At 31.6% G+C, this 26352-nt stretch overlaps 1 protein-coding gene across 2 annotated transcripts in view; it reads left to right on the forward strand.

Moving 5' to 3' along the window:
• Positions 1-23364, forward strand: part of LOC127737563 (monocarboxylate transporter 12-like) — a 74395-nt gene extending 51031 nt beyond the window's left edge. The window contains exons 4-5 of one of the 2 annotated variants that reach the window (XM_052248397.1): positions 21565-21690; positions 22855-23364. In XM_052248397.1, the coding sequence (XP_052104357.1) occupies positions 21565-21690; positions 22855-23000 (272 nt within the window). In that variant the 3' untranslated portion in view covers positions 23001-23364. The remainder of the gene's footprint in view (positions 1-21564; positions 21691-22854) is intronic. The other variant, XM_052248396.1, reaches the window with a different exon arrangement.
• The last annotated feature ends 2988 nt before the right edge of the window (positions 23365-26352 follow it).

The following is a 26352-nucleotide window of genomic DNA, read 5'->3' on the forward strand; positions in this document are numbered from 1 at the left end:
TTTTTAAATTAGTAAAACAATTAATTGAAGATCATAGTATTGGCCAGTTAATAATTGGGGGTGACTTCAACGACATATTATCTATAAAAGATACCAAGAAAAAATTAGGAAATAAAAAATTTGATAAACCAATTCATAACCTCAAGACATTGATTAAGAATCTAAAACTAACCAATATCTGGAGAGGCAAAAACATAAATAAAACCCAATTTACTTGGAGAAGAAAAAACTTATCAGAATCTATTGATTATTTTTTAGTAAGTGACGAAGTTAATAAAAATTGCATTTCATGCGATATAAGACCAATGGTTCTACAACACACTGATCATTACGCCGTTTCATTAAAAATCAACATAAATAGAAACTCAAAAGGGCGAGGTTACTGGAAATTAAACAGTAGCATCCTAGATGATAAACAGTATCTAAAAATTATTTCAAGTTGATTAATACATATAAAACAAAAGCAGAAACATCTCTTAACCTATATATTTTATGGGATAATTTTAAAGTTGAGATAAGGGATTATACCATTCAATACTGTAAATTAAAAGCAAATATTAAAAAAGATAATATTGAAATTTTAGAAAACACATTAAAAACATTATCTGCTGAAATTGATTGTAACAGCAATACACATGAGAGGAAAATTAACCTAAAAGAAAACAATTAGCAAGCTTATATAATGAAAAAATTAAAGGAAATCAAATTAGATCACGTGTGAAATGGCTAGAAGAAGGGGAGAAAAACACATCCTTTTTTCTTGGCCTAGAAAAAACGAGGCAAAGTAAAAAAACTATAACTCAACTGTATGATGAAAATAAACAGGTAACATATGACCAAAACAAAATAATAAATCTAGAAGTTAATTATTATACTAAATTATATACTTCAACAAAATCTGACACAAAAGAGGTAAAAAAGTACTTTGAAATTATCAAAGAATGTAACAAAAATTATGAAAATGAAAGCAATACATGTGAAGGAAAAATTACTATAAGTGAATGCACAGAGGCTATATTTAAAATGAAACTGAACAAAGCCCCAGGTTTGGACGGACTAAATGTTGAGTTTTATAGAAAATTCTGGGAACAAATTAAAGATTTGATAGTACCCGTTTTCAATTATTGCTTTGAAAAATGTGAATTAACCAACTCCCAAAAAATTGGAGCTATATCTCTTTTGTATAAAAAAAAATGATCCACTCTCCCTTGGTAACTATAGACCTATCACATTATTAAATTATGATGTTAAATTATTAGCATATGACTTAGCGCAAAGATTAAAATCAGTACTTCCAAAATCATTCACTCTGATCAAAAAGGTTACATAAAAAACAGATACATAGGATTTAATATTAGACAATTCCAAGACATCACTGAATATTCTGAAAAATTTAAAGTAGATGGTGCAATTTTATTTTTAGACTTTACTAAAGCTTTCGACTCACTGGATGGTGTTTCATGTTTGAATCTTTAAAAAAATTTTGTTTTAAAAAGGAATTCATTAAATGGGTTGAAACTTTGTATACAGATATAAAAGGGTGTATTTCAAATAATTAATGGGTGTCTGCCCCTTCAATACATTCCGTGGGATTAGACAAGGGTGTCCGTTATCCTCGTTAATTTTCGTTTTATCTGTTGAAATAATGGCAATTAAATTAATGGAAAATAACGAACTAAAAGGATTTGAAATCAAATTAGATGGAAAATCTTGCTCGCTAAAAATATGTCAATTGGCAGACGATACTCAATTGTTTTTAAAAACACGCAAAAAAATAAGTATAGCCCTTAACATTATTGAAACTTTTGGAAGCCTTTCTGGACTTAAATTGAATAGAAATTAAACAGAAGGTTTGTGGCTTGGGAAACTTAAACATTCAAAAGATAAATTTAATATATAAACTGGAAACAAGACCACATTAAAAGTCTAGGAATATATTTTGGATACAATTATCAAGAATGTCATAAATTAAACACAGAAAAGCAAATAGATAAATGTGAAAAATTAATTCAAGGATGGAACAAACGAAACTTAACATTAATAGGAAAGATAACTGTAGTTAAGTCTTTAATTTTACCAAACCTAACATACATTGCATCAAGTATGATAGTAACACATGAAATAAAGCAAAAATTCAAAAATTTAATATATAATTTTATATGGAGTGGAAAAAAAGATAAAGTTAAACGTACTATATTATGTAAACCATATCTTGAGGGAGGATTACAAATGATTGATTTAGACTGCTATCTAAAATCATTACAAATCAGATGGGTATTAAAACTAATAAAAAAGGAAAATGATAACTTGAAAATTATTCCAAGATTTTACCTTGATAAATTTGGGAAAGATTTTCTTTTATTCAGAATGAATTTAACAAATGTTAATTTGCTTAATAAAATAGATTATAAATCTTTACCTGAATTCTATAAACAATTAATTAAAACATGTGTAGAAATAAAAGGAGGTCAAACAATCATACCAAGAAACTTTTTTGGGGTTAGAAAACAACTTATATGGGGAAATCATCTTATCAAAGAAAATGGGAAATGTCTGTTCTTTCAAAACTGGATTAATAGTAATATTTTGTACATCAATAATATATTAGATGAAAACAGATACATCTCATCAGAAACTGTACTAAAAAATTTAAAGAATAAACAAGACTGGATTAGAGAATTTTCATTAGTTAAAAAAGCTATACCAAAGCACTGGCAAAATATTTTAAAACAAGAAAGCTCTTACAAAACTGTTGTCAATATAAAACAACAGTGAAGTTAAATATACGACTAAAACATGAAATTTCACCAGATATGAGTAACAAAGAAGTATATACTTTCTTGCAAAGTCAACATGATAAACCGACAGGAGTTTTAATGTGGGAAAGAATTCTTCATAAAAAAATGACTACAAAATTGAAGTCCACATTTAATTTAATTTTTAACTACCTTAAAAACGACAAATTCAAAATGTTTAAATGGAAAATAATACATTATATATTAGCTTGTAATGAATTACTTTATAAATGGAAAATAGTACCAAGTGGTTTGTGCTTCCATTGTAAGCAACATGATGATTATAAACACTTCTTTTTTTCCTGTTCATATAATGTTCATTATTGGCATAAAATTGACCAGCTTTTAGCATTTTTAAGAATTGATCAGCATATACTTAGTCTTAACAGTTTAGTAACCGGCTATAAAATTAAAGATGAAGTTTATTTTGATATGAACTATCTATTAACTATAGTTTTCTTTTCCATCTATAAAGCATATTATATGTCTGACAAGAAAGATAAGGTCATTGATATCTTCAAAATCTTCAAAAATGAAATCTGGGACATTATTAACATAAATAAAATCAAAAGCAAAAAAAAAAACAAGAAAATAATACTTAAAACAAGGGAATATTTCGAATTCCTTTAAATGAAATGATAATTATTAGATACAAGTCTTAGCTGTGACCTCATTAATACAGGACTGCACTTGGTCCAGTCAATTGGTGTGCATTAACTGAAATTCGCAATTTTTTTTTTATAATTTATTACAGCTACATTGAATTTGATTTGATTTTTGGTGTTTTAACGCCACTTTTAAGCACCGCTTTTGGACTATTTCGTGGAGGCCAGTTTTTATTGGTGGAGGAAGCCAGAGTGCCCGGAGAAAACCACCGACCTTCGATAGGAAAACTGACAATCCTAGTCAATTAAGATTGGAGTCGAGTGCACCCGCACGAGCGGGGTTCGAACTCACAACCTCAGTGTTTACTGGCTAGTGATTACAGTAGTAACTACTTAGACCACTCGGTCACCGAGGCCCCTACTACACTGAATTAGTATTGTTATTAAATATGTTTATTCCTGTTCACAATGCAAAATTAAAATGAGCAGGAGAGCGAGCAGAATACACAACATATTGCAACGTTACTGCATACATGTATAATTTAAGACCACGTGTACTTTCGATCAACTTTCGATCTTCGGCTTTATCATAGAAATTAACATTTACTGTTAAAAAAATAATGTGTGAAAAAAAAGGAATCAGAGAGCAAAAACTCAAAAAAAAAAGGAATCGTCGGACAATTTCGGCCATGTGACGTATTTGTAGGTCTTGTTGATGATCATTTTTGCATTTCTCAACTGCAATATTGATATTAATCGCTGTCAATTTGATATTTCTCAGTCTCGATATGACAATTCTTCGTTCCAATTTAACATTACTCGACAATTGCATTTCAACATTTCGAAGGAAGTCAGAAATATCAAGTTGATATTGATAAATGTCAACTTAAAAGTCAGAAATGTCAATTTTGATCTGAGCAATAATAAAGAGGAACTAGGAAATGTTTATATACATATATATCAACAGCTGATTACTAACTTGGGTTATCAGTAGAATATTACAGGTTACATAAATATATAATGTCGTAAGAAAAAAAGATAAAAAAAAGGAAATGTTAAAAGTTGGAAGTGAAAATGTCAAATAGAAATTGTGAAATGTCAAAAAGAAATTGAGAAACGTCAAAGAGGAATCGGGAAATGTCAAATAGGAATTGAGAAAAGTAAAGTTGGAAATGAATCTCCAATTTGACATTCGCACTTAGAAATAACTAGCTCGAACTCGAAATGTCAATTTCGAAATGAGAAATGTAATGACACTACGGGTTTTTATTCAATATTGGTTGTTTTAGCTATTATTCGTGTGTTTCTTTTTCCTATATGTTCTCCTATTTATTTGTATTGTAATCATGTCATGTAATGTTGTCATTTTAATTTTATATTTAACAACAGTGAAGTTAAATATACGACTAAAACATGAAATTTCACCAGATATGAGTAACAAAGAAGTATATACTTTCTTGCAAAGTCAACATGATAAACCGACAGGAGTTTTAATGTGGGAAAGAATTCTTCATAAAAAAATGACTACAAAATTGAAGTCCACATTTAATTTTATTTTTAACTACCTTAAAAACGACAAATTCAAAATGTTTAAATGGAAAATAATACATTATATATTAGCTTGTAATGAATTACTTTATAAATGGAAAATAGTACCAAGTGGTTTGTGCTTCCATTGTAAGCAACATGATGATTATAAACACTTCTTTTTTTCCTGTTCATATAATGTTCATTATTGGCATAAAATTGACCAGCTTTTAGCATTTTTAAGAATTGATCAGCATATACTTAGTCTTAACAGTTTAGTAACCGGCTATAAAATTAAAGATGAAGTTTATTTTGATATGAACTATCTATTAACTATAATTTTCTTTTCCATCTATAAAGCATATTATATGTCTGACAAGAAAGATAAGGTCATTGATATCTTCAAAATCTTCAAAAATGAAATCTGGGACATTATTAACATAAATAAAATCAAAAGCAAAAAAAAAAAACAAGAAAATAATACTTAAAACAAGGGAATATTTCGAATTCCTTTAAATGAAATGATAATTATTAGATACAAGTCTTAGCTGTGACCTCATTAATACAGGACTGCACTTGGTCCAGTCAATTGGTGTGCATTAACTGAAATTCGCAATTTTTTTTTTTATAATTTATTACAGCTACATTGAATTTGATTTGATTTTTGGTGTTTTAACGCCACTTTTAAGCACCGCTTTTGGACTATTTCGTGGAGGCCAGTTTTTATTGGTGGAGGAAGCCAGAGTGCCCGGAGAAAACCACCGACCTTCGATAGGAAAACTGACAATCCTAGTCAATTAAGATTGGAGTCGAGTGCACCCGCACGAGCGGGGTTCGAACTCACAACCTCAGTGTTTACTGGCTAGTGATTACAGTAGTAACTACTTAGACCACTCGGTCACCGAGGCCCCTACTACACTGAATTAGTATTGTTATTAAATATGTTTATTCCTGTTCACAATGCAAAATTAAAATGAGCAGGAGAGCGAGCAGAATACACAACATATTGCAACGTTACTGCATACATGTATAATTTAAGACCACGTGTACTTTCGATCAACTTTCGATCTTCGGCTTTATCATAGAAATTAACATTTACTGTTAAAAAAATAATGTGTGAAAAAAAAGGAATCAGAGAGCAAAAACTCAAAAAAAAAAAGGAATCGTCGGACAATTTCGGCCATGTGACGTATTTGTAGGTCTTGTTGATGATCATTTTTGCATTTCTCAACTGCAATATTGATATTAATCGCTGTCAATTTGATATTTCTCAGTCTCGATATGACAATTCTTCGTTCCAATTTAACATTACTCGACAATTGCATTTCGACATTTCGAAGGAAGTCAGAAATATCAAGTTGATATTGATAAATGTCAACTTAAAAGTCAGAAATGTCAATTTTGATCTGAGCAATAATAAAGAGGAACTAGGAAATGTTTATATACATATATATCAACAGCTGATTACTAACTTGGGTTATCAGTAGAATATTACAGGATACATAAATATATAATGTCGTAAGAAAAAAAGATAAAAAAAAGGAAATGTTAAAAGTTGGAAGTGAAAATGTCAAATAGAAATTGTGAAATGTCAAAAAGAAATTGAGAAACGTCAAAGAGGAATCGGGAAATGTCAAATAGGAATTGAGAAAAGTAAAGTTGGAAATGAATCTCCAATTTGACATTCGCACTTAGAAATAACTAGCTCGAACTCGAAATGTCAATTTCGAAATGAGAAATGTAATGACACTACGGGTTTTTATTCAATATTGGTTGTTTTAGCTATTATTCGTGTGTTTCTTTTTCCTATATGTTCTCCTATTTATTTGTATTGTAATCATGTCATGTAATGTTGTCATTTTAATTTTATATTTAACATTGCCATAAAAGCGGGAGGTTTGGCATACCACAAAACCAGGTTCAACCCACCATTTTTTTCTTAAAATGTCCTGTACCAAGTCAAGAAATTGGCCATTGTTGTATTATAGTTCGTTTCTGTGTGTGTTACATTTTAATATTGTGTTTTTGTTGTGTCGTTGTTCTCCTCTTATATTTGATACGTTTCCATCAGTTTTAGTTTTTAACCCGGATTTATTTTTATTTCTATCGATTTATGAGTTTCGAACAGCGGTATACTACTGTTGCCTTTATTTATCGTGTTTGAGATTACTAGCTTAATTATTTCATTATGTTCAAATATCTGTTTTCGTTCACTAGATAAGGATATACCACATGTAATGGACATTATTAGAATCAAATTTAAAAAAAAGGCAAATGACGGCTAACTTTGCAATATGAGACAAAAATAATACATTAGTTAATATGACATTTGTACAGCCTTCCCACACCTCCTCAGAATATAATAGTTGTTAACTAACACCGGCTTCGCTTTATCACAACGCTCAACATGAGTCGTGTAAATGTTCTAACTATTTAATTGATATGAACATTAACAATGCAATTCAATTCAACATATGTTAAAATTGAAAACGGAGGATTAATTCTATACCGATCCGATACAATTTACCTTCTTATACAATTTTTAAATGCAAAAGTTAATCTGGTGTCAACTTTAGTTGGTCACTTTGATTGTGTAATGCCACAGTTTGGATTGTATACTGTCAAACCTTAGGTAAACCATCATATTTAATTTATCATTACAGTTGAAGTGATTCGCAAATAACTGGACCATGCGTGAATATATTAAAATCTTGACCTTATAAACACATTTAATGGCCAGTTTAAAGGTATTTGTGTAAAAGGAAAAATAAAGAGGGAAGCTCAGAAAAAAATGTAAGTTAATACTATAATCATAATTTCTTTTGTTGTAATTTAGTCGTTGAGTAAGTTTATTTTTTCATCGTTCAACGTCGTGCAAATCATCAGAAAAAACGGTTTTCAACAATTAAAACAAAGGGCGAAGACTGGGAAATTTAGATTCACTGATAACCTTCAACTTTAAAATAGATATGTATGTAGTAAAATAAACAATTTGAAAGGTTAACCACAGTAGTGTAAATTTCTACAAATTCAGACGTTCAGTTTTACTAGTTGAGTATAAGGCAACGTCACTACACGAGGCATGGAAAATAACACAAGAAATTAAAACTATCAAGCTGTTTACATTGTTACATGCGGCATACATGGACCAGTTAACGTAAGAAATTTACAGATTTTCTTGAATATTTTTCAACAGAGAGCACTTTTTATGTACATAAAGTTATAAAAAGTTAATTATCCACTGTAGTCTCGGCCATTCAATCCTAGAATAAATAGAGGACATTTAGTAAGCCGATTGTGAGGTGATATTTATCTGAGGTGATCAAGAATTGTTCATGTTTACAATATGTTCTTACACGTAAAAGAGAATTTAATTAACTTTAATTTAAATTTTTATGCATAAAATCATTTTGTTAAAAGAAATTTGTATTCAAAAACACGCATGCATATTTTGATGTATAAAACAAGATAAGTTGTCTGTCATGTTCCCGTTCTTTCCGACAGAAACAAAAAGGTCGTCATGTCATTTATCTTCCTACATCGAACAATACTGATTTCTTTACAAAATGAGTTGACATACTTGTCTGAATTAAACAGCTGCATGCTGTATTTAGGCAACACTCCGGTTATACCATACATTGCCAGGTAACGAACGCATGTTTATGACCATTGTTGCTTAATATTTATTTTCAAAACAGAAGCTAGCTTATGAAAAATTACAAAACGTACTTATGCACCGTAAGTCTTTAAATCATTTTACGAAAACGAATCACTAGTATGTCATTAGCGTTTAAACACAGTTTCTACTTCGCATTATCATAAAACCACCGAAAAAATAGGAGTCATAATTAATTTGGTTAAATTGCTCATAAAACTGGTGAGATGATCATGTTTTGAAGTATGGAGAAACAAAAGGAAGAAAGCAGTGTTGCTAGAACAAATACGATCACCCAAGAGAATAGCAAAGATGGCGGTTGGGGATGGGTTATCGTTGCTTCTGCTTTCATGGCTCATGTGCTAGCTGATGGAGTGTTATTTACACTTGGAGTATTATATATCGAATTTCTAGATGAATTTGAGGAAGGAAAGGGAAAAACCGCATGGATTACCTCCCTTATTCCAGGAACAATGCTAACAGTAGGTAAGTGTAAAAAGACTAATGTTGTTTTTGTTTTCACACATGTTTCATTCAACTACATACCGAGTCAGGCTATCTAAACCACGTGTTGGTGGTTTTTTTTATCACCTTTCTCACTGAGAAAAATGTACACGTGTACGTTACTGTGCACATTTTAAAAATTGCATATGTATGTAAATGAAAAAAATGCAATGCGATCACAATGTTTTATACAAGTGGTACATATTCGAAGTATACAAATTGGCAATGAATGAAACTAATATTTTTCCCAGATTGAATTTGATAATTGAGTCAAGTGATTTTTGACATTAAAAAAAGACGCGTGTAACCAATTTTTTTAGCTTCAAAGGTACTTCTCAGGGAAAATGTCTGGGCTTAAATTCATCTTTGTTACCTATGCTGGGTTTTTGTTTAGTCTTACTAGATATAAAATCATTGTTCTGAAAATTACAGACAAAATAAAGGCTTTTTATTTCGTACTTGACAACTTTTTGTTGGTTATGGCAATATTTTATATTGTCAAATTATTGGAAACGCAATGGGCACTGCAACCTATATTGTAGATCTTTCTATCCTGTTTTATTGGGAAAACTTCAGAAACGAAAATTATTTTAAAATTCTGACAGATTAATCGACATTTTTAATGATTTCACATACCTTCATTACGTATTGTTGATAACCCCGAGTTGATTTAACAATGCAAGTGTATTTATCCCAAAAGAACTTCTATTTGGTAAAACTATTCATTACAATCAACAGTAAGAACATACCTGTATTATTACACAATATGGAAAAAGGAAACTAAGCTATACGACAAAAGAGACGATTAAATCTTTGCTATTACACACCTCCCTTTTTGAGAAGGCGCTATTTGTCTAACTGCCTGTGACTTGGGTATAGAAATATGGTCATACCTTAACCTCGTCCGTCCGGCAATAAACCCTTGCTTTAATTGAACGTCCGTGTTTTGCTATGCGGGATATATAATCATGAAACCATTTCCGGTCAGAATCGGACGGTCAATAAAATGCACATAAAAGAACGCGTGCAACATTTCTTTGAAGAGTGTGTAAGTTACCTACTTCAGAGCAAAATGTCTGCCCCTATCCAACAAACCACCATTTACCAGTATCAGTTCTAATTTCTCTCTTGTAATCCCGGTCGACGTACCTTGGTAAACCTATTTGTTGTATTAACAAGGCTATTCCACAATTCTGTCGAAACGCGATGATAAGATATTTGATATATGATATCGAATAGTCATAGTGTTTTTAAACCCCAATCCTGTTCAACCGACGACATATACATACAGGAGTTATCTCCTCGTATAATATTTTTCTTGTTATCCCTTCTACTCTGAAACAGTATAACATATCGGTTAATTTTTTTCTCTAAATACTTTTCGATACTTCGCTCCTCTGTTTCAAAATAACAAACTTTTAAAAAGACTGTTATAAAGGAACTATAAAAGTAGAAAAAAAATCAAGGGTCTGTGTGCTTGTTTTCGAGATATATGCCATTGAAAATTTGGCGGGAAATGATTCTCTCTAGATTTTTCATACATTTAACATTGGCACCTTTTTTGTGTCACAGAGAATGAAAAAATAACAAGGATTTCATAAGATTTTTAAAGATGGCATTTTAAACTATATGTAATCAAATTATGAAAAGAAAAGTAGGGGTTAGTGGACAAAATTTTTTAATGGCACTACATGGATAAAACCTGAGGATTCCGAATATCTAGCAAAAATTCAAAAACGAGAGGAGCGAACATCCTTAATCAGGTTAATCGGTTAAATTGGAACTAGAACGACCCAGTAACATGTAATAAATTCCTCATTTACTTTTTTAAAGTAAGACATAAATGACATGTCGCTGTAACTCATAAACTTTACCTCATAGTCACTTTGAGTCTTTTGATTTGAGGTCATTGATGCTTAAGCAGGAAATTGGTGTAAATGTAAAAGGTCTAGGTTAACTTTTATTATTGCATATCCTCAGAAACTGATAACGTGACTTATTCAAAATAAGCTGTTTGGTAGGAATACATTTAATCCTGCATATTCGAGACTTGGAATTTTCAGGTCCGACAGACTTTCAACTAGAGGACAAGTGGTTTTAAATTAAGTTTTTCTTACACCACTTTTTTCTGAAATGTCGCTTTGTTTTGCAACTTGTAGATGATTTATTTGGTATATGATATCGAACAGTTATCGCGTTCATGAAACTCAACCTGTTTGATCAAACACTTTGCCATTTGGGATTTATCTCACCGCATCGCTTCTCCTCAGAAATCGGGAAAGATATCGTTCAGTTTGTTTCCAACTTCCAACGTCCTCAGGATAATCTGTAAAATTTAGACCAAAGCGACCCGGTTACATGTAATAAGAATTATTTCCTTTTTTTGTGTTTGACATAAATGACCTGTCAGTACAACTAATAAACCGTATGTGATAGGAAAATAAGAGTTTTCTGATATGAGGTCCTAGGTCCATATCAGGAAATTAAGGCCTAGGGCAAATGTCAAAGTCCTGTTCAAATTTTGAACTTTGATTGTTATCGCAATTCCTGTGAAACCGTTAAAAAAATGGAAACAACACGTTATTAATTTCATGCATCCGAAGCGCTTTTCTGGATTAATCTTCATTAGGAACGCTCAAAGCCGAATATTTGGAAGCCGAAAAGCGAAAATTGGAGTACAAAATGAAATATTTGCATGCGGCGTTAACGTGCGTTTACTTTATGCTATGCTTGGTCTGTACCAAACTGTATATGACCAAAAAATACATTACAAATAGCCAAATCCATCTAAGGTCAAATGTGCCTGAGGGAGTTGAACACTTAGTTTCTTTATAATTTAAAAATATATAAACAGACGACTTTAGAAAGGTTTGTTATAAATCATGTCAGTACCGAAGTACTGACTTCTGAGCTGATGATACCCTCGAGGACTGATAGTCCACCAGGAGAGGTATCGACCCAGTGCTGTAAAAAAATGAAAACAACACGTTATTGATTCCATGCGTCTGAATCTCTTTTCTGGATTTACCTTCATGAGGAACCCTCAAAGCCGAATATTTGAAATAGTTGATGAGCTTGGGTCAAAGTGCTCTAGTGAATTTTTATAGCATACATATTTGGGTGCTCCGGTCTTCTCATTTGAGTTTCATTGTTTTTGACCTAGAGGCCAATTTGACGTTCTTGCTTATTAGTGCTATTTCATGGAAACTGTTAGCCAAAGAAAGAAACAAACCAAAATTATTTTGGAGATTATGGCAAATATTTGAAACATTTCATTTAAACCAATCAAATGACATTTATAGCAGATTGTAATTGGAATATTTAAATTTATGTTTTATTGGTTTGAGATACTTAAGAATGTAATTGTAGAATATCAGAACCATAAGCTTATATGCAGTTCAATGCAAGTCTCCTCATGCTTATTTTGGAGAAAGATGACGACCTTTTTAACACTCACATACAAATATTTAAATATTGAAGATAAACGGTAACTAAACTCATATAATGCAATTGCTTAGCAATAGTCGAAAACTTTTCAAATACTAGATAAACACCTTCTTTCAAACTGTCTCCTAAAAGCAACTAAATGTTTGCTGTACGTTATATATGACATATGTGTATCTTTATAGAAGTAATAACGTAAATACTGTGGTGATTTAACGTATTGCATAAGAACATGAATATCAGAAAGAATATCAAACCCAAGCTTATCACCAGTCATTTCAAAGTTGAAAAGTCATTATTTCAGCTGAGGTCCTTCAATTTTGGTATTTCAGCAGAGTGTTAGTGTTCCGATGGGTACTTAGTATACTGTACACCTCTACTGGTTAGCTTGTTTTGTAATGATATAATGCAAAATTCAACCAAAACCTTTTCAAAGAAAAAAAGTATCTTGCTAAGTGCTTAAACTTTACTTATATACTGATGAAATATTGTCACTCAATATACTCAAGAACCCACATTGAAGTTTGTGTTTGCATTTAATATATCTTTGTAAACTTGATATTGAGGATACTTCCGAAATAGCAAGGTTTGCTTCATATCTTATATTTTCCTCGATATTGTTACAGATGGACTATTGCAAACTAGAAGCTATGAAAACATGATGATTTCAGCTTTTCAAAAGTCAACTGCCTATTTTTCAGAAGTATAAAACCGCGAGCGTTTCATTAATAGCACGCGATGATTATCCCGTCGAAACTCCCGGTCTCGCTCCTTTTGCAGTTCATGCGATTCCTGAAGTTTTTTTTACCTTAAATATTATTTTTTTAAAGGATTTATGAGATTTGAACATCGATTAGCTGCAGTTGCCTTTACTTTATACCTTCTATCTCATTCTATGGTGTGTACATATCTCATTTATTAGGTTACGCCCGTGCATCGTCATATTTAAGGACATCATTAATAGGGGTGTATTTTTGACACAAAAACTGCACCAACATGTTATGTTATAAGTTGTAAGGAAGATCAGCTGAAAACGAAACTGAAAAAGTGACCGGTAAGACGCGTCTGTGTCCCATCTTACTAACGACATATCTTTGAGGTCCAAGATCCCTACATACAAGAATACTAATAGTCCTTTGATCTGAAATTACCAATAGAATCCTATTCCAGATTGTTACATTTCCACTGAGTGTGGATTCACATGGCGAGGGATGCATTCATAGCAGTCGATGTATCCGGTATCGCTCATGTAAGAGTTCAATCGATTCCACCAGTTTTGGTTTTTTCTCGATTTGTATCTAGTTTAAGGTTATATGAAATCTGTCCAATGATTTATTACTGTTTTACGTTTTTTTCTGTAGTTTAGGTACGAAAAAAGATTTTAACAAAATAATATTTAAATAAAATAAAGCATTGCAGTGAGAGTATTCCTGCTGGAACCCCTGACTCAAACTAACAGAAAACACAAAACAAGTAAATTTTTAGTTCCAAAAAAGATATGCTCCCAATCCAGCACTTGTCTTGCCTTTTTCATGTGTTACTTAATATGGATTATATACATTTAGCTTTGTTTATATTAATAATAATGATACATAAATCTTGGCCAATAATCACATTACCAAACAAAACAAATAAATGGAAGTATTATACTTTTTTCTTATTATTTAGAACGAAAGTTGTTTTCATCTCATATTTTAAAGTTTTTGTGGTAAAACATGTACAACAGCTTTGTGATGTGGTTAAAATTGTGTATCAGATGACAGGAATTAATGCCAAATGTTCAGTTTAAGTCTGTCTTAAAGGCTTAATATCGTTACGACTGAGACATAATAACGCAATCGGTTGTCAAATTTGTTTTGAAAAGGTACTTTAATTAAATTCGTAATTTATCTTCATCATGTTTAATCGCTCATATCCAGAAAAAAATGTATAGATTTACCTTATACCTAGAACAATTAAGGCAAACGTACTAGTTTATCGTTTTTTCAAATTTTCTTCTCCTTTTATAGGACCAATTACCGGAGCTTTGACTAACCGTTTTGGATGTCGATCAATGTGCATATTAGGTGCTCTTATAGCTGCCGCTGGATTTGTTATTAGCTGTTTTGCTACCAGTATATATTATTTGTACTGTTCACTTGGAATTTTAACAGGTAAATGAGAAACAAAAATATATTTTATCAACATTAGATGAATAACAGTTTCAATAACTGTAAAAATGATTTCCAATTTGTAAAAAGACATGACTAAGTTAGTTAGTAGAGAACTAACAATTGTGAGAAAAATGTGATTAACATTTTTGAGACAAAATCCTGCAATGATGTGGTATAATAAAAATCACCAAAAATACCAGGATTATAATTTTGTACGCTAGTCGCGCGTATTGTATACAAGACTCATCGGTGACGCTCGAATGAAAAAAAAAGGCCAAATAAAGTAAAAAGTTGAAGAGCATTAAGGACCCATAATCCGAGAGTTTTCCCCAAATACAGTTGTTTACTTAAGGGTAGGTATTCCATTAATCTTTCTGTTTATGTGGGATTTAGGACAGAAGAGAAGGTATGGAGGTCTGTTCGTATATTGATAGCGTTTTAAAATCTATACCATAATCATGACAGTGAATTAGATTATTTTACGAAGTTTTAGACTTAATGGGAAAAAAAGACATATAACCTGTTAAAGATCCTCTTCAAATAAACGAATGATTTACAAGTTTCTAAAAAACATCATAACACAGTACAATATGAATTTTATAGTGGTGGTATGAAGAACAACAATGCTTCTTGATTTTTCTTATCTATCAAGCAGAAAGGAAGCTATTATTTGACGTCAGAATAATTTGTCTCGAGGATGACTAAGATATGATTTAAGCTGTATTATTATTCAGGCAAAATATAAAGCCTAATGACATGATTGTTGAATCTGTTATTTGTGTACAGGAAAAAGGTTACGTTAGTATTACGCTTTATTATTGAAGTTGCCTTTCCTAAGGTTTGGTGAAATATCTTTTATTTGTATTCTGTTCATTATCTTTGTTGTTTAATTAATAATTTATAAAAAATATACTGTTTTATTGTTCAAAAAAGACTACAACGCAAACACGGATATTTTTTTTTCTGGAGAAAATCGTAGAAATGATATAATTTATACTTTACTTTAGTATCAGACGTATAGTTTACACTTCCAAAGCAAATATGTGTATCTATGAAAGAATTTACATATGGTTTTAATTTAAAAAGTTTGTAGTAACGAATTCACTTAGCTCTTGATTTACCAGTGATACAAATATTACGCTAACGAAATCTAAAACGACAATACATGCATGGGAATGGCGATCTAGTTGGGATATATAAACACCGTAAGATTGACCAAAGGAACATCATCGTAAAAAAAAATAATAACAATAAGGAACGATTTATTATCGCTTTTGTCGTAAATTTTGTACAGAGTTCCCCGTATGAAACTGAAATTTCTAAATCTAGAAAAGGAAAGTAATAATTGCTGTTTATATTTGATTAATCAAACGGAAGTTCCTTTAGGTTAATTTCGGCAGAATGTTTAAAGAATTCTTTATTATTTAACGAAAAAATATAATCTATTTACCGGTAAGTATTTGTTGGATTTATCAATTAAATGAAATTTAGACGTGTCTTTTATGAGTTTGGCCACAAACTAAGAATCATAAAAATACAGGAACACGTCTTTATATAAGGGGTTGCAATTTATGCCCATAGAAATACATACAAGTTGTCGATAAACTTAATTACCAAAACGTAGACATCGTCAAGTAGAAAATTAACAACTTTAATCATCTCCTCACATTTTCAGTAAGTATATATAGCATCTTAATCTTTTTCATTACAGATATAAGGATTTATATGAGTTGCAGTAAATAGATTTGCAATCACATTTTTGAAATGACTATTCAATTAAATAGGAAAAGAAATGTTTACAAAAAATAATTGTTTTCATTACATCCAAAAGGTTTATTACAAACGTTAATGATAAATTCATGACAGTGGTTATAAAGCACATAAAGATTAGTTGTAGAACGTTAACTGGGGGCAAGTTGAATTTTAAAGGTTTTATTTCGTAGTTTAGATAATCAATACATAAATATATATATAAAGTAGGCCGTTGCTTTTCGTGTTTTAATTGTTTTCCATTTTTCCTGTCAGGGACTTTTATGGGTTTTTTCCCAATGTTGAAGGCAGTATGGTGACCTAAAATTGCCTTTATCTTCGTCATTTGAACTCTGGTGGATAGTTGTCTCATTGACAATCATACCACATCTTCTTCTTTTTTTTACCTACATATGTAAACTATATGCAGTAGTGACTTCGCAAGTAAAGAATGGTTTAGATAAAATATTTGTTAAATATACTTTTTTTTCAATCCTTCATTTCAAAGAGTAAAACAACGTAAAATGTTTTTTTAAAGGTTTAGGATTTGGTGGTATATTTTTATCCACATTAGTATGTGTTGGACAACATTTTGAAAAGAGACGATCATTTGCTCTAGGTATATCTGTTAGTGGTTCAGGAGTAGGCACATTTGTTTTTGCTCCAGTTGTGCGTATTCTAATAGACGAATATGGTTGGCGAGGTGCAATTTTAATGGAAGCAGGGTTCATACTGAACATAGTTTTGTGTGGCGCTTTCTTTCGACCGGTTCAAAACAAAAGTGGGAAAAAGACGGACAAGTCAGTAATCAAGAACGAAGCAATTGATTTATCAATTGTAGAAGATGAAATCGAAATAAAAGAAGCATCGATGACAAGTAAGCAAATATTTACGATCGTGAAAAACAAAGATGAAGGCTTACAAGCTTTAAAAACGAAATCAACTACATCACCAGACCCTTCTACCAATTCTGTGTCCAGCTGCTTTTCTAAACATTTTGACTTTGGTTTATTAACAAACCCGGCATTTACCATATTTGTTGTGTCGAATTACTTCACCGCCCTTGGATTTAATACTCCATATGTGTATTTACCAGATAGAGCCGAGGAAAAGGGTATGAACCAGTTTGACAGTGCATTTCTACTTTCGATAATTGGCATTTCAAATACATTTGGACGTATTATTTTCGGATGGATTGCAGATCAAAAGTGTGTAAATCGGCTTTTGCTTTACGGCATATCGCTGGTCATTTGTGGAACTGCTAATGTATTGAACCCACTTAATGATAGTAAAGTTTATCTCATGATGTATTCATCTGTTTATGGAATGTTTATTGGTGAGTAGTTTTTCTCTCTAGTATTTCATCTTATTAGAATTTTAAATTGCATTTTTTTTAAATATTTTATAAGGCACACCGATCTATGCCAATAACAAACTTTGTATGATTGTGGATAATTTCAAGAAATTTCGAAGATAATATCATAAATATAGATAACGATAAAGTATAAGTTATTTTTAAGTGTGGTGAATTATGGCCAATAGGAATGTATGTATTCACATAAAAAAATATTTAGTTCGAGTCTTTGCACAGAAATATTGCCAGGTATTTTTTATTTGTTTTTTTCTCGTATAATTTTAATATTTCGTATTACTGAGTGTTTTTTTTTACACAGCAGTTCTCAAAAGCCAAAATATCGTCATTTTATACCGATCAACGGAGAACTTTAAAATGAAAAAAATTGGCCAATGGTTATACAATACAATTAGCAAAACCTTAGAGAAAGTAAATACTATCACCGAATAGCTTTCATCTGGTGCAGAAAAATTGGTACCGTTAATGTTATTAATGATAATATTAAGGAAACTAAAAAATAAAAACATAGGTGTATGACTAATCATGATATATATTTTCAAAGTGTTACTGACATTAACTGGTTATCCAAGATTGCTCTGACGTCTAAAAGCCTTCTAAGGATTTGCTGGGGCCGGGCGATATTCTTTCATTGAAATTTATAAGTTCATCGAAAGATTCGTTTTCTTTTTATTGAAGATCTACTTTTGTTGATTATATCTGTAAACATGTGTCTAGGCAAAATCCACTCGAATTAATCTTAATTTGATTAGGTAATGCAGAAGTACATGCAAGTGACAATACACTTTCCATTATACATTAAATTGACAAATGACTTTTCATTATATATAAGTGAAAAATGGAAACAACACGTTATAAATTGCATGCGTCCGAAGTGCTTTCTGGATTTAACTTCATCAAAACCGAATATTTGAAAGTCTAAGATGTATAAGAACCGAAACAGTTGAAGAGCTAAATGACTAAAAAGTAACGTAGAGAACGATTGATACGGTTGAAAGATCACAGTTGTTTTTCTTCTTTGACATAATCCTGTTTCATTGTATACCATAGCAAATAATGAGAAATCAAACATTTCCTTATATTTCTATATACTATATATTTATATTCTGATATATATATATATATATATATATATATATAAATATATACAAATCGTCTAAACATCAGCCCGACAATGTTAGATCTGTAAATTTGCTTTCGCAAATTTTTTGTTCTTCCCTCGCTGGGATTCGAACTCATGCTACTGAGATATCGTGACACCAAATCGCCTGCACTGTATCCGACGCGCTAGACCACTCTACCACCTAGGCTTCACAAAATTAAAGCTTTTGGTGGCCGGCTGTTACCTTTCCTCGTCAGTTTTAATCTAGAGTCGTAATACAGTACATGATATATAAGGCATGAAGAATGAATTGTAACAGATCAGCTAAAATATCTATTGTAAAGGATCCTACAAATTAATGCAAGATACAGTCACAGAAATAATTATATTTATAAGTACATCTGAATCAGTGACAACTCTACAACAGATTTATCCATCGGATCCTCAGCAGTGATGGTGATACATGCCTGTGTACATTTTGTATATACAACTCGTCTAAACATCAGCCCAACAATTTTAGATCTGTAAATTTGCTTTCGTAATTTTTTTGTTCTTCCCTCGCCGGGATTCGAACTCATGCTACTGCGATATCGTGACACCAGTTCGCCTGCACTGTATCCGACGCGCTAGACCACCCGACCACCTAGGCTTCATTTTAATAAAGCTTAATAAAGCTTTCGGTGGCCGGCTGTAACCTTTCCTCGTCAGTTTTAATCTAGCGTCGTAATACAGTACATGATAATTAAGGCATGAAGATGGAATAGTTACAGATCAGCTGAAATATCAATTGTAAAGGATCCTACAAATTAATGCAAGATACAGTCATAGAAATAATTATATAGCGCGAATTGGTGTCACGATATCTCAGTAGCACCAGTTCGAATCCCGGCGAGGGAAGAACTAAAATTTGCGAAAGCAAATTTACAGATCTAACATTGTTGGGCTGATGTTTAGACGAGTTGTATACACAGAATGTACACAGCCATGTATTACCATCACTGCTGGTGATCCGATGGATAAATCTGTTGTAGAGTTGTCACTGGTTCAGACGTACTTATAGATATAATTATTTCTGTGACTGTATCTTGCAATAATTTGTAGGATCCTTTACAATAGATATTTCAGCTGATCTGTAACTATTCCATCTTCATGCCTTAATTTTCATGTACTGTATTACGACGCTAGATTAAAACTGACGAGGAAAGGTTACACCCGGCCACCGAAAGCTTTAATTTTGTGAAGCCTAGGTGGTCGGGTGGTCTAGCGCGTCGGATACAGTGCAGGCGAATTGGTGTCACGATATCTCAGTAGCATGAGTTCGAATCCCAGCGAGGGAAGAACTAAAATTTGCGAAAGCAAATCTATAGATCTAACATTGTTGGGCTGATGTTTAGACGAGTTGTATACACAGAATGTACGCAGCTATGGATCATGTATCACCATCACTGCTGGTGATCCGATAGATAAATCTGTTGTAGAGTTGTCACTGGTTCAGACGTACTTATATATATATATATATATCCTTTACGACAGACAAAATAATATATATATACGTCTAAACATGTGGCAACTTAATGACAGAACTTTTCCATCGGATATCTGTAAATTTGCGTTCTCAAATTTTGTCTTTCCCTCAGCGGAATTCGAATCCTTGCTTATGTGATATCGTGGCAACTCCACCTGCACTGTGTCAAGCGCTCTTGATCACTCCACCAGCTGGGATATACATCAATATACATTGTAGTTATATATATAGAGAGACATTGATTGTCGAAATCCGGATATGGTGTACTAATTTTGCACCTTTTGTTTGCGGTTGACCATCTTTTCCGCAAGTTTATTTTTTTCTGTTTTGTTTTAAATCAATATTTAATTTCCATTTTGTTACATCTTGTGATCCGTTTATTTGGCATTCGCCAGTGGCAGTCAGCAGGGTTTAAGAATATCCGTTGTTCGACGTGCTAGTCAAATGCGTTTTGTTAAAATATACTTTTTCACTTTTTCGGTCTTTTGGAAAATGTTGTTTGTGCTGTATTTAGACCCCTCTACCAAGAATTTTTTTTTGCATGCACACGTATAAAAATTGCGGTTTTTATCCAACGCAATCATAGGTTTGAACGTTGTTTTCAATTTAGACTTGTATATATATATATATATATATACATAATTACTCTAAATATCGGCACAACAATGTTAAATCTGCAAATTTGCAGAAGCAAATTTTTGTTCTTCCCACGCCGGGATTCGAACTCATACTATTGGGATATCGAGCCAACACCGCCTGCACTGTTGGCCAGCGCTCTAGACCACTCGGCCACCTAGACTGAACTTAAAATTTTAGTAGAATTTAGAGTTGTAACACAGTTCATGATATATTAGACATGAAGATGGAATTGATTGCAAATTAGCTAAATTATCTGTCGTAAAGGATCGTAAGATGGAGTCACAGAAATAAGTATTTGATATAAGTACGTCTAAACAGGTGACAACTCTACAACAGACTCATCCATTGGATCACCAGTGAAGGTGATACACGGCTGATAACACATATTATATTCATAATTACACTAAATATCATAAAATGAGAGGTCATACTAAAAAACAATTATGTTAGATTTTTTTCTCAATTAACAGACATTTGATTTTATATTAATAAAGGTGTATTTGTAAGTTTGAATACTGTGATACTGGTTGACCTCCTAGGGTCAGAACGCTTAGATAAAGCATTAGGACTACTAATGATGTTCCAGGGAATTGGTACTATCCTAGGCCCACCAATATGTGGTAAGGTTTATAAGTTATTCAAAAAGAGGCAGGAGGTTACCAAGGGCCCATTCAAAACTCATTAGTCGAAGAAAAACTGACAATTCCGTTGCAAAAACGAAATACGACGAAAATGAAAACCTTTCCACTGGACACTACATTGAAAACTAAAGACTGTCCAACAAGAAACCATCTAAAACCAATTGTCCCCAGGGGCTCAGGAAAGGTTAGAAGATCCAGCTACACGTGACACATGTTACTCTTATAAAATACATTGAAAAGAAATAAAGATTAGACATCTCACAACAGCGGATTGGTAATTAAATCTTACCCAACCTTAAGACATCACCTAATTTGTAATCCATCGATCATTTAAATTTTCAAACCCTAAAACCAATTTGAAATTATAAAAAGAGAGAAACAAGAATTTTAGGACGACGGATATACAAGACTTTTACCTGTAAAAAGAACACAGACACTAACAAAGTATAAGGTCAAGCGACGACTTTTAAGAGAATTGACATCGATAAACATTGAACAAAACAAAAACTACCAAAACATTGAACATAGAAAGTGACTTCTTATTAAAATTAAAAAAACAAAATACCTTGTACTAACAAGGCAGATGTACAAACAAATTAAACAAATCAAAAGCAATAAGGCTGGTGTACGGTCAACCAAGGTTGTCGTATGGAAAAACAAGACAAATCATGAGAAACAAGGCAGATGTACAACCAAACATAATAAATCATGACCAACAAGACAGTGTACAGCTAAAAAAGATTGAGAGAAATAGTACAGATAAACAACCAAGCAAGACGAATCAAGAGTATCAAGGCAGATGTACGACCACACTAGAAAATAGCAAGGGCAGTAAGACGGATGTACACCAAAACAAGAAAATGCAAGAGCAATTGGGAACGTGTACGACCAAACAAACAGCAATGAAACTATAGCCTTTGGCAATACGAAAAACGTTAAAATTAACCATAACCATGCAAAAATAAAGTTGTTATATGATTCACAAAAAAATTAAGCTTCAACAAATAGGGCATACTTCATATTTCAGTCTGAAATACTGCTCTTATTTATAGATATAAGAAGATGTGATCTCATACATGTTATAGATTGAAGTTTATTTCTAACTTAATGTGTTTATATAATATATAGAAATGTTACTTTCAGGTTGGTTATATGATGGCACCGGCAGTTACAGCATTCCTTTTTATTTTGTTGGCGGTCTGGTTATATTTAGCGGAGTCGTGTTATGTTTTATTCCTCTTTACAGAAGAAGTCAAACAAAGAATTCGTATCGAATAAGTGGAGAATAAGAACAAATTTGACGTCATAAAAGTGCTGTTAATATTCATTTCCAGCTAATTCTTGCAGACCGTAAAAATAAAAGACATATTACGACGCAAAGTTCATTTTATCTATTGTCTGTAGAAGACATAAATATTTTAAAAGTGTTTAGGTCAAGTTTTATCATAAATCTATGTTTTGCCTATAAAGGATGTACACCTCTGAGGAGCCAAAAATTTCTAGAATTAAACTTTTTTTCTTAACCTGATTTTTGGGTTTATATGACTGTTAAAAGATAATTGGTGAAGAAAAAATCATATAGTGGTGAACTTCTTTTTTTGCTACAGCCATTTGAAAGTACCCAATTTTGATGATTTTTCCATTTTTCATCAATTTTTACCCACTTTTGGGCTATTATCATGAAAAAAATCACAATTTCACAATTAAACTTTTTTTCATAATTTCACTTAAGATGAAGTGGAACAATAAAAAAAAACTTAACTTAAAAAAACTATGGGTAGGTGTTAATATAAGAAAGTTTTATACAATTTTGTTGCTTTTTCGTGACAAATTTACCATGTTGACAATTTTGTAAGTTTGGGATTTTTCTCTTTTTGTAGAACGAAAAGCATGTCATTTCAAATTCTTTGTTATAAATGATTGAAAAAATACACATCTAAGAAATTTGAAAAGAAAAAATTGATATGGGATGTACATGTATCTGGTAAAATCATTTCTTGTACCCCTCACCCATTTTCTCAACATTTTGGCTTATGAGACTGACTTGATTGGTTTATAAAATTTGATTTTTTTTTTCACTCAAAAATTACTTATTGTAAATACATAATTTTTTCACAGAGTTAAGTTTGATTATAAATTTTTTTAAATTCATTGATATTTTCCACTTTTATCACATGTTTTGGAAATAATTCCAGAACGAGATTTCAACGAGACTGAAACGTCAGAAGAATACATCCTTAATTAACACAACAGTCTTACAGAAGAAGGCATACTATAAAATCATGAAAGTGAAATTTTTTAAAATAAAGCACATCAAAATTCACAACTGCTCCAGTAGTTATTCACACAGGACAAAGATCGATTTTCTATTTTTACATTCACCCTATAAGTAAACATAAAAAATGTTCTACTTTATTTTATAAAAAAAAGATCAATACAGAAGCAGAATATTAGTATTTATCGCATTGACAGAACCTTAAGTTTTTTGATCTTTAAAGATCCATTTATTTCAATGATATTGAGAATGGCAAAGTTTCACTCGGTCTCCCATCCAAAGTACTAGTTTTCTAGTGTTAATTAAAAAAAAAAAAAAAACAGTACCAGCAAAACTAACAAATAAAAACAATACTGGTTTTGCAACATTGTACGACAAAAAATTGCAATTTTTTATCAAGAAAATAAATAATTGGATGTTAATAAGTTTTTTTATTATTAATTGTTTTTGGCTTTTGACTAGCTTTCAGTAACTGCGAGTACTCTCAAATTGTACTTTCGTGTTATTTGACCTGTTGATACAATTTGTAATGTATTTTTGTTATTTAATGTTTACTTATTTTGTGTAATAATTCGTCTCATTATTTTCAATATTTACCACCTTTGATAAGTGTTTAGTATGACGATAAATTTCACTTCTGCTCTCGTACTATGAACAACAAAATTATTTATTTTGTAAAAAATATTTCCGTACTCTATGTATACCTTACAACAAAATTATTTTTATTTACCTGTCTACGTTATTTTATTTGGCGGCATTTTGTCCAAGGTTATGGTTGTCTTTCTGATATTGTTTTACATCTAACCCCTTGTTTTATTAATTTTGTATTAACATTGTGTCATAGATCAAATTTATTCGTTCAGTGTATGTTCACTTGTTTTTGTTAATATGTCTTTTGATTGAGTTAAGCCATTGCAATTGATATTTTATAGTGTGTCTTTCTATGTTGTGATGTTACACTATTGTTTCAGGTTAGGGTGGAGATTGGCGCCTATTAAAACGTTTAAACCCGCTGCATTTGTTTGCGACTGTCCTAAGTCAGGAAACTGATGTTCAGTGGTTGTCGCTTGTTGATGTGGTTCATAAGTGTTTCTCATTTCTCGTTTTTCATATAGATTAAACCGTTGGTTTCCTGTTTGAATGGTTTTACACTAGTCATTTTTGGGGCCCTTTATAGCTTGATGTTCGGTGTGAGCCAAGGCTCCGTGTTGAAGGCCGTACTTTGACCTATAATGGTTTACTTTTACAAATTGTGACTTGGGTGGAGAGTTGTCTCATTGGCACTCATACCACATCTTCTTATATCTATTTAAAAAAGTTGTGAAAAAAGAAATTGTAATGATCAACAATTCGATGCATACCCTATGGGAGGGAGATTAACCTACCAGCGCTAACCTTTTTGGCACACAATGTCACGGTGCAGTAGTGCATCGCAAATTACGTTAATGGTGAATAAGGTAACTAAAATGATAAATGTGTACTGTTATACCTAGCACTCTTAACCATTGATATAAAATAACAAATTATGCAGAGAATTATCATGGTAAATTAATTTTCTCTCTTTAAGGCTCTCGGTAGAAAATTATTGGTTTGTTGACAGACACTGTGCGTGAAAACTTGAATGTTTTATTTGTATTTTTTAAAATAAGAAGAGAAGCTGTGATATGGTTGCCCGTGAGAAAACTCTCCAGAAGAGACGAAATGACATAGAAATTAACAACTATAGTTTATTTGTCTTCCTACAGATTTGTTTAATTACTAATTTGGTGGTGTTTCGAACTTATCATAAATTTCAATTGAAATCGGAATTATATGTGAGAGGCCAGTAAGAAGTTAAAATTATCAGATCATCGGAAGAAAGACTGTTTAACTGTATGAGAAGGTATTTCACGCATTTGCTTTTAAATAATGAATAATTTTCTCAGAGCTGAATATATCATTTTTCACTGTTTAGTTCTATTAAAGATATAACAGTTAAATGTAGGGTGACAAATATAGTTTAATATTATTTTGTGTACGAGAAACATAATAATTACTAATAAGATGCGAATAACAACGGTAAATGTTTTAGAATGTATTTAAAAGTGATATCTGTACTTTTGTGTTAATACAAGGTTACATCGGAGAGAATCAGTTTCAATAGAGATTTCCAATAAAATAACATTACTCGACATAACCAACCTATCTTCCCATATCTCGGCCTATTGCATTAAAGGACGACGGAAGGGAGCATAGACTGCATAAGTTTTTGGCTCGTTGAATACACATACTTTGTTGCAACAGATTCTATTTAAAAATTAGCAAAATCTGTTATTTTAATTCTTTACATATTTTGTTAATAAATTTGGAATAATTTTATTGACAAC

The sequence above is a fragment of the Mytilus californianus genome, unplaced genomic scaffold (genome assembly GCF_021869535.1).
Source record: "Mytilus californianus isolate M0D057914Y unplaced genomic scaffold, xbMytCali1.0.p SCAF_4, whole genome shotgun sequence".
NCBI lineage: Eukaryota > Metazoa > Mollusca > Bivalvia > Mytilida > Mytilidae > Mytilus > Mytilus californianus.